The sequence below is a fragment of the Drosophila rhopaloa genome, unplaced genomic scaffold (assembly GCF_018152115.1).
Source record: "Drosophila rhopaloa isolate 14029-0021.01 unplaced genomic scaffold, ASM1815211v1 contig_2, whole genome shotgun sequence".
Classification (NCBI taxonomy): Eukaryota; Metazoa; Arthropoda; class Insecta; order Diptera; family Drosophilidae; genus Drosophila; species Drosophila rhopaloa.
Window position 1 is genome coordinate 4,247,656 of NW_025335083.1, and position 9,690 is coordinate 4,257,345.

Consider the following 9,690-nt stretch of genomic DNA (forward strand, 5'->3'; position numbering starts at 1 on the left):
TATACCCAGTCTTTATCAAAGTTTTTTTCCAAGGTTCGAGACATTGCTAAACCATATTATGATATCGATAGCATCAATAAACATCGATTTTTGTTCCAGCTCTAGTTGACGTGTTGTTTTGTTAAATTTAGTAAATATTCAATTTGAATTGTGCTTTAATTAAAATAGATATGTCTCAGTTTGGCGGACCCAATGACTTCTACGGCTCCGCGCCATCGGCGGATGCCAGTTACAACTTTGATATGCCGGAATTTGGTCAGGAACTGTGAGTAAGGCCCGGGGACTTCAGTTTCCACCCACAATTGTTGCTCGACTTGCTTGCAGGAACTTCCAAACCTTCGACAACACACAGGCCTCGGTGCCGCCCAACTATGATGCGGCCTATGCCCAGCCACCTACCCAAGGATTAGGCGGGTTCTATGATCCCACGGCGTACACGGACACGAGTTACGGACAGGACAAGAGCGGGAAACAAGGTGCCACCGGAGGAGCCGGCAACGAGTTCGACGATGAGCCCCCACTTTTGGAGGGTAAGATTGACTTCTAAAAGGGGACAAATACCTCAAGCGCTAACATTATACCTGTCTATTTTTTTTGAGGAAATATTTCAATACCTTACAAGCAATAGCATATAAAAAGGGAATCTTAAAACTTTAAAGCAATTACCAATTTTATAAAAAATCTATACGGTTTTTCGTGAAGTGTGTTTTGAAAATGTATTATTTTCAAATAATCAAAGGAAGGGTTTTGGCAGTAGTAGCTTATTGATTTTGTGATTGTTTCAACGAAAAAAATTAGCCAATCCGAAATAATTAAAATTTTATTGATTTCAATAAACTGTATTTATTCAGTTAATAAAATTCTTTAATAAAAAAAATAAAGTTTGATCGAGTTTTCTGATATATTTGTCACTAGTAGTAGTAGTAGTAGTAGTACCTGCGATAGAATGTCCATCCGACTGCTTTAAAACTGGGAGACTTGTAAGCGTAAAAGTGGACATGCGGACGTACGGACAAAGCTAGATCTACTTGTCCGAAGACTTTGATCAATGTCGAAAATGGCCTTTACTGCATTGTATTATCTCAACTAAAATTAAATGAATTATATAAAGATAGCTAAAATGTGTGATGTAACTTAAATGATCCGTAAACTATGCCAATAATGCACTTTAGAAAGTGTTGAATTTGTTATTATTTAAAATACTTATTTATTTATGGTAACTTCTTTTAAAATTGTTTTATTACTGAGAAGTGATATTAATATATAAGTTTTCATAAATACATATGTAAGCGAAAGCGACGTAAGGATGGCTCGAAATGTTTTGATAGCTGTAGAAGACATAGTTAAAGTCATCGGTTATGATAATATTGGAAAGCTTGATTATTAGAGAATAGCTTAGCCAAGTAAAACTTTTTATACCTTCCAAAAAAGGAAATATTTGTATTTATAAAATTGATTTATTAAGTTTTTTTTTTAAATTTGATTGATTTGTATAATACCAATCTTAAGACCTGAAAAGTTTAAAGCTTTATTAAAATTAAATCACAACTTCGTTCAAATTTGTTTAAGCTGAAGAGCCGATTTTGATTGCATAGGATATATGTGTATACAGTTTTTTTATCCAACATTTAGTTAATTTATTCTGTTTTGGTATTATTTCCTAATTCATATAAGTAGTTTCAAATAATTAAAAACCTCTTTTTTATTTTGCAGAACTGGGCATCAATCCGAATCACATTTTTCAAAAGGTAAGAGAAAACCGCAGAACAAAGAAAGCTTTTATAATTTGCGTACTCCTCCTTTGGAGCTGGCCGGAGGTTGTAGGTGAAAGAGGAAGGACTTTCTTTTTTACCCCTCTGCACTTGAACGCATTTTAAACTAAAGATCTTGAGAGGAGCCGGGCAAATTGCATATTTTATGCGCCCGATTCCCGCCGGATGCCACAGACACACACCACAAAGGAGCCTCGAGATTTGAGTTGCCCACTTTGTTTGCCCGGACAATTACTCCGCGCGCGGCATAATTCCTGCTTTGCCTTTACGCATTTTCCCCGGACCCGTGCCTTTTCTAATTTGTGCAACGCAGCGGGTGGCTTTCCTTTTGGGCGGCCACTTTAGGCCGCGCTTTCCACCGCGGCCAACTCCTTTTTAATTGAAATTTAAATGTTTTTGCATTTCGCTTTTGTATTTATTGCAAGCTTCTCCTGCCGCAATAATTCTATTGTTTTTCGTTTTTTTTTCCAGTAATTTTTGCATTTTTTTTTGTGTGCTTTGTTGTCGCTGCACTTGCCGGTTTGTGTCGTTAATGAAGACATATTTTTTCATCGCATTCGCCGCGGGCCGGGCTGTAGTTGTTTTTAAATAAATAAAGCAACTTTTGTGTTTTTAATTAAAGTTTTTCCCTCACTTTTTTTTCCACTCCCGTTTGGTCCAGTTCGCTGTGTAACTTTCTGCATTTTTGTCCATTTTGTAAAAAATTTGCGTGCGCCTGATTCTCATTTCTTTCGCTCCGGCACGGAATTTATTACGCTTGTGTTAATTGAAAAATGAAAATGTTAATGTTAATGAGTCCGTGTGCCATCATAAAACTGAAATGAAATGAAATGAAATGCTAATTAAATTGTTCATCAGCTAGCTGGGGGAATTATGGTTAGATTTGTGTTTGACTTTGGGGAGGTTTGTTAATGTAATGAATCGGTGGCAAATGGCTTTGCCAACAATGGTATTTTCAAGGCTTATGTGCAGTGAAGGGAAGTAAACAGATAGTTGCCTCCTGGTATAAATTTATTTACATCTTTCTTCAGTAACTTCGGTCAATAAACACTACTAGGGCATATTACCCATATTACCTAATAGATACACAATTTATTTTGAAATTATACTTTAACGAAATGATTTTTAAAATTGTTTTGACATATTATATTTAAATATTTTTTAATGTTAAACCAAAAATTATATTTTTGTTGTATTTGAATTTTAAATTAGTTGGCCAGTTGACCTTAACATTTGATAGATATTAATTTACATTTTTATTTAATTTAACTCTTTAATGGCTTAATAAAAAGTTAAATTTTCTATTCTAAATTTATTCCAAAATGGATTTTTAATTGACTACGAGAATGCGAAACTTTTTCATAACTTTTCTAAATTAATGTGTACACAAAATTTGATCAACATTGACTTTGCAGCTCTTTTTCCAAATTTTATTTAATCAATTAAACTGTTGCGGGAACTGAAAAATTGTTAAAAAAAACTAATCTTTGTGTTACATTTTTGCGCACTATGTGTGGCTGCGTTTTTCCACTTCAATTTCATTTCAATCTCAATTAAAGTTGTGGAGGAAATTCCGAGCGTCTCTCTTTGGGTTTAGCCCACAAAGAGGCACTCGGAATTTCATCGACAATTTTTGGTGGGTCCTTGCTGGCAATAATATCAAATTTCATGGCCCTTGCTCTGGCCCACATTCGCATGCGTCAAATGCGTTGACAGCTTTTGGCCCACTTTCCCAAACCCCGGCTTACTCGCTCGCTTGCTAGCTGGCTGGCTGGTCAGCAATATCATTTATCATCAATTTCCATTTTTCAAATTTCTCTGCCACTGCACACAATACAAAAACAAGGGGAGAAACCAAAACGCATAGAGAACACAAATGTTTGGAAGCGGGAGTTGGGCTTCGTTTTATGACCGCTGTGCGAACAAATGAATTGTGTTGTGTAGTGTCCCGAGTCCGAAGTCCTGTGTCCGAATCCGTGTCGTGCCGCAGACTCCATGAGTGATGATGGCCTGTTGCCCCACAACCGACCTCCTCCCTGTGTAATCCTTCACTTGCTCTAATTTTAATCGTATTACTTTCGCGCTCTCTTTCGTTCCAGACGCTCGCCGTGCTGAATCCTTTTCGGGGCACCGACCAGCAAATCCTGCAGGACACGGACATGGCCGGCCCACTAGTCTTCTGCCTCACACTCGGCGGCTTCCTGCTACTGGTTTGTTATCCCGATTACCCCCACACCGCCCTTCTCCATTTACGGTTGAAATCAATTTTTTGTTATATTCAAATTTTTTCAATCCATTTTATTACAAATTAAAAAAAAGCTTTAATATTATTATTTGCATTTAATTAAGTAAAGTAATACAATCTTTAAGTGTGCACTTGTACATTTTCCTCATTTCAGATTTGAGCTAATTTGGTTTCAATTTTATTTTAAACTGATAACGTTGAGAAATCGGCCCTAATCTCAACGTTATGTTAACATTCTATTTTGTAATGAAATCAAATTACTCGAAAATACCAATTCGCTTTTCCAAGGTTGTGTTAATTTTGACAGAGACTATTGTCACACGAACATAGTTATGAGAAATGTAATGCAATTTAACTTAATTACAAAATTTAACATGACATTGAGAAATCGGACCTAATAATCGGTTTGAAATATCATACAAATTATCGCATATGATGAAAATGTACATTTAATACGTTAAAGAAATTATTTACAAATAGAATCTTCTTATTATAGTGTAATCCTTTACAATTAAAATTTTGTTTATCAGTAATATTGTAAGTCTTTAAAAATTGAATTGTAACTTATAGTTGTTTTGGACCGTAATCCAATTACCTGCTCGCGGATTAGCAGAGTACCACTAACCAAAACCCATCATTCTCTCCACAGAGCGGCAAGGTGACGTTCTCCTACATTTACGGAATCGGAGTGATGGGCTGCATCTTCTTCTACTGCCTGCTGTCCCTGATGGTCAGCCGGTCGCAGGTGACCTTCGGGGCGGTGGCCTCCGTGCTCGGCTATTGTCTGCTGCCCATGGTGGTGCTGTCGGGCATCAACATTTTAATCACCATTCAGTAAGTAATTGTTGACACAAGTCGCTGGCTTTTCATCTGCGCTCCATTCATTCCGCTCCTCATCTCCGCAACCCCCATTCCATCAGTCGTTGTGCTTATATTTATGTTTTTAATTGAAAAGTTGCCAATGCATCGACGTCGAGTCCTCATTGTTTGTGGCCTGTAATTACAAACTTTTGCCTAAGCTCGCCCAGCTGCGACTGCAGCACGTTTTCGATCCCTTCCCTGCCGTTCAAATTTGTGCAATTGATGCTTAGACTCCGGCTGCTTCTCGTCGGTTCAATTTGATCACTTCTCGGTCTTATTAATATTGTTGTTGCGGGTACCCTTTTGCTATTGTTTGATTTGAGCCTGTACTTTTCGATGGGCATGGTTTTGTATTTGTGCTGAAATAGTTATCCTGCAAAATTGAAAGCATTTAAATAAGTTTTAAATATGCCTTTTGGAAATTATATATTTCCACATAGTGTGTGTCACAACATCTAATTATGTATGCATTTTGTATTTATTAAATTCAATAAGAAAATTTAATGCTGAATACATAAATGTTGATTAATAGAAAGGAAAAAAAATAAGTAAGAACAAGATATTTGTAATTTGATTTGAAAGTAGAAAGCCCATTAGTGACGAATGAACCGATTATGTTTGATTATAAGAGACAGGATTATGTACCTTTTTATGTATATACATTAGTTTACAATTTATTTTGTTATGTTTTCGGAAAGGGTCCATATATTCTCTTTCAGATAGTTCATAGAGTTCTTGGTCCAACGGCTCCCTAGATTTCTGGCATATAATAATACAACCGCTTATAAATCTCAAATTAGACTAAGGTATTGTGTTTTATCGTATATAATATTTTTTATACAAATGCAGCGCTACAAATAGACATCGAGAGAAACGTAGGTCCGTAAAATTAAATAATTAATTCTTTAAAATAAGTTCCTGGTAAAAAAAAGTTTTTTTCTTGGCTAGAACTGAAAGAATACTTGGTTTTATCAATTTTTTTCACTTTATTTAAGTTTGTGCATTACTATTCTAACTTTTTACTTATCATTGACTAGATTAGATGCCGTGAAATAAATTGAGTTACCTTCTGTGCTCTTAGGTTAATGTTAATTAAAGCAAACCATAGGTGCTAACACTTGACCTATTTTTTCTATAAGCCAACTACGATTCTTGTCGTTAGCTACTCCAGGCGGGCCAGCGTTTAATTTTTTCTTTATCTGCTCATCCGTTGCAGTTGATTTCCCCTCGCCTCTTTTCCCACAATTTAGGTATTTAATTTTGTTGCAGTTTTGGGCTAGCGATGCATACACATAGAGGCAAATAAAAAAGAGTAGCCAACTTAATTTGCGCTTTTAGTGCACTCCAGGGCCACAACTTCCAAACTACAGACTACGGACCGAGGAGTCCCAACTACAGACTACGGACTACGGACTACCGGCTACGGACCTCGGACTCCATTGAAGCCAAGGCAAGACAGGCAAAAAACGGAGCAAAATAACGCCAACTATGCGCCGTTTAATTTTCGTGCTGAAAACAGTGGGAGTGGGAGGGGGAGTGGGTGGTGGAAATGCTCCTGCCAGGCGGTCCTGTGTCCATCTGTCTAACGTTCCATGTCCTGTTTTGCCACCCGTTGAGTTTCGTTCACGTAGTTTCCTTTTCAAATATGTGTCCAGCACTCGCTAGCCGTGCTTCCCCGCCCGCTGTTCCCGGCCATTTCCGCCCCCCTCGCCCCTGGTTTTCCTCGGCTTTCTTCGGCTTTCTTCTCTGCCATTTTTTTGTTTCAGCTTTTTCTGGCTCCACTCACTTCCACGCTTTTTACGATGGCCATGCGAGGAGCAACACGCAAATGCTGCGTGAGTTTTTAGCGCTTCCTCTGGTGGATCCACCCGCCTGCCCCCTTTGGCATGTCATAATTTCGGAGCAGCGAGGGGAAACTAAGTGGTGCGGTGGGTGGTGACTGGTGGGTGGTGATGGCTGGAAATGAGTGTGTGTAAAAAACAACTATTGCTCGGGCTTACTCGACACCAAGCGCGTTTTGTTTGCGCCCACCCATCGGCCCCAAAAACACTACCAATTTTCCCCCTTTCACCAAACTGTCCAACTGCCCAGTGCAATTGCCATTTTGGTTGCCTGTTTGCCTGCATTTTTTATTTGTTGGCTTTAAGCGCTTGCACTTTGTGGGTGGACGTGTGTGTGTGTGTGTGTGCGGGTGTGCTAGCTTTGATGTTCATATAGTCCCTGCGAATGCCAGCCAAGTTTACAGTAAATATTTTTGCGATTCCCCGATGTCCTTTTTTTTAGACAGACTTTTTAATTGAGTTTGTTTGGCGATGCAAAAGTGCGCCAAAATTACACGGACTGCCGAGTTATCCGGCACTACATAGTATTGTTTTGATTGGTTTTTAGGCTAGCGCCGGTCCATTTAAGCTACCCAGTCCGGGGCCAAAAAATCACTTGGCACAAGCAGCGGACATAGTGACCAACAACCAACGACCAACAAAGTTCTGGAGAAGATTGCAGGGGCCAGTAAAAACTGGTTGAGTGGTAAGTGGGAGGTGGAGGCGGAGGTGACAGCTGAGCCGCCGAGACCACAGAAAGGCAATCCATTTAACGCGTGCGTGTAGCTGAAAATTGAAACTTAGGAATATGGGGATTTATGTTTTGGTTGCGTAAATTGATTTCTTGGTCGGATTTAACGGGTTAGCAGGAAAAGATTCAGGGCTTACAACTTTAAACTGGTCAGTCAAGAGTGGGTTAGATATATTAAACTTTCTTTTAGTGTTTGCTTGCTTTTCGACAAACCAATCTTTGTTATCACTTACTCAAGTTTCGATTTGTTTATCTTGTTATGGGCTAACGATCTTTTGTTTATTCACAAACTAAAGTCAATCAATTTTAATTTTTTAGTGGTTATAAAATGTTTGGATTAGGAGGTCAAGTCAGATATTTGCCTTAATTACAGAGTTTTTGGTCAAGTGAAAAGCAAATAACTTAGATACAAATATTTTATAAGAATAATAATTTTTTACAAATAAAAGATGTTTGATTTTGATTTGTCGAACGAAGTAGTAGTGGGATTTTTGGGATTGCACTTTAAATAATCCTTAATCTTAACTCGACTTCTACCCACCTCACATGCGTTGCGCTACAGTATATAGGTAACATTTTCAGAATATCGCTTTGAAATCAATTTTTCATTTCCCGCTGGGCTTTCTCTGCGAGAGCGAGTGTGGGTTTTGTGTGCGCTTTGTAGTTGGACTGTGTTTGCACATCCTTTTGCCGGCACATCGCCTGCTGTCTTTGTTTGCCCTGCCCATTCATTCGCACACACGCTTCCTCAAACCCACATCCACGTACTCATCCTTTTTTATGAACACTCTGTCAGTCGAATACTATATTCCAAGTCGATGCACCGGGAAATCTTTTTCTGATTAAAAATATATTCTGTGACCTATTAACAATGCAAATTTAAATCAGTGTCAGTTTTTATCTTACTATTATCAATGCAAATTAAGTTCAAAGTCAGTTTTTATCTTACTACTAACAATGTAAATTGAAATCAATGTCAGTTTTTATCTTACTAGCAATTTAATGTTTTTAAGTCACAACTAATATTTTAGTATGAAATCGTACTTTCCATAACTTAAATGCAGGTAAATTCTATAAGTCAAAGTCTCCATATTTCTGTGGCGACATTATAATATAATATTATGTCTTCAGGTCTCATACCCAAAACAATTATTTTCGTTGCTTATGTAATCGTTTATTTGTATTTTACTTATCTAGTTTGAAGTGAATTTTAAAGTAAATTAAACATTGAATTACTAAAGCTCAATTTATAAGTATTTTTGAAAATTTTTACAAATTAGGAGTGTCGATTCAACACTATTATTATATATTAAATTGTTTTAATTTGTAATTTTTCATCAACCAGAGTATTATATTGCTTTTGCTTTAGTGAATTGGAGAATATGACCGATGAAAAATGGCTCTTGGGATTATGGAGCTCAGAATTGTATACTGGTTTCTCACTCTGTACGGCTGATGCTTCATGCATATGCATTGTTTATTGATTTTGCCGCTGTCTATATCTATCTGGTCTGAGTTGGTATCTCGTTTCACTCTTGCAGGGGCACACTCGGCCTAATTGTGAGCGGCATCTCCATATTCTGGTGCGCCATATCGGCCTCGAAACTGTTCGCCACCGCCTTCTCCATGGACCATCAACAGCTGCTGATTGCCTATCCGTGTGCAGTGCTCTATGGAGGATTTGCGTTGATTACCATTTACTAGGGCCACGAGCGCCTGCCTGCTATTCCACCACCCAGCCGCCCCCTGTTGTTCTGTTTGCCTGGTTTTAATTGTCCTGCAAACACACACTCTCGCTGCACAACAAGTACACACACAACCGGGCCGGGATGAGAAGCAACAAGAGGAGACACACACATGGATATGTATATTTTTAAGAAAATAAGCGCCGATTGCGAATTTGTTTTCCATATTCTCCTTTTTCGATGACCAAGCTCTCCTTTTTACTCAATACTTTTGTTGTCAGCCGATGTAATAAATTTGATTGGGAATAAAAAATGGTTAACAAATTGAAATTGGTTTTTTGCCATGCACAATTGTAGTAGTGTGGGCAGCATATTGGAATTTCGCGCACTCGTTTCCTTTTCCGTCGCAGTGCACACTTTTTGGGGCATGCAAAATTAACGCGACTCAGGCAAAATAAAATGCCCTTTTTTCATAATACTTTTCGTGTTTACCCTGGCTTCCGGCTATTATTGTATTTTGTTTTAACAACTTTGGTATTTCGTTGAGAGAATTTAT

General features: G+C 38.0%; 1 protein-coding gene across 1 annotated transcript; it reads left to right on the forward strand.

Annotated features, from left to right (window-relative positions):
- Nucleotides 1-80: 80 nt before the first annotated feature.
- LOC108042819 (protein YIPF5) lies at nucleotides 81-9,464 on the forward strand. The gene is made up of 6 exons (XM_017121279.1): nucleotides 81-265; nucleotides 325-530; nucleotides 1,714-1,748; nucleotides 3,872-3,982; nucleotides 4,667-4,851; nucleotides 8,991-9,464. Exons 1-6 carry the CDS (start codon nucleotides 171-173, stop codon nucleotides 9,151-9,153), a joined length of 795 nt encoding a protein of 264 aa, XP_016976768.1. The 5' UTR covers nucleotides 81-170; the 3' UTR covers nucleotides 9,154-9,464.
- Nucleotides 9,465-9,690: the final 226 nt, after the last annotated feature.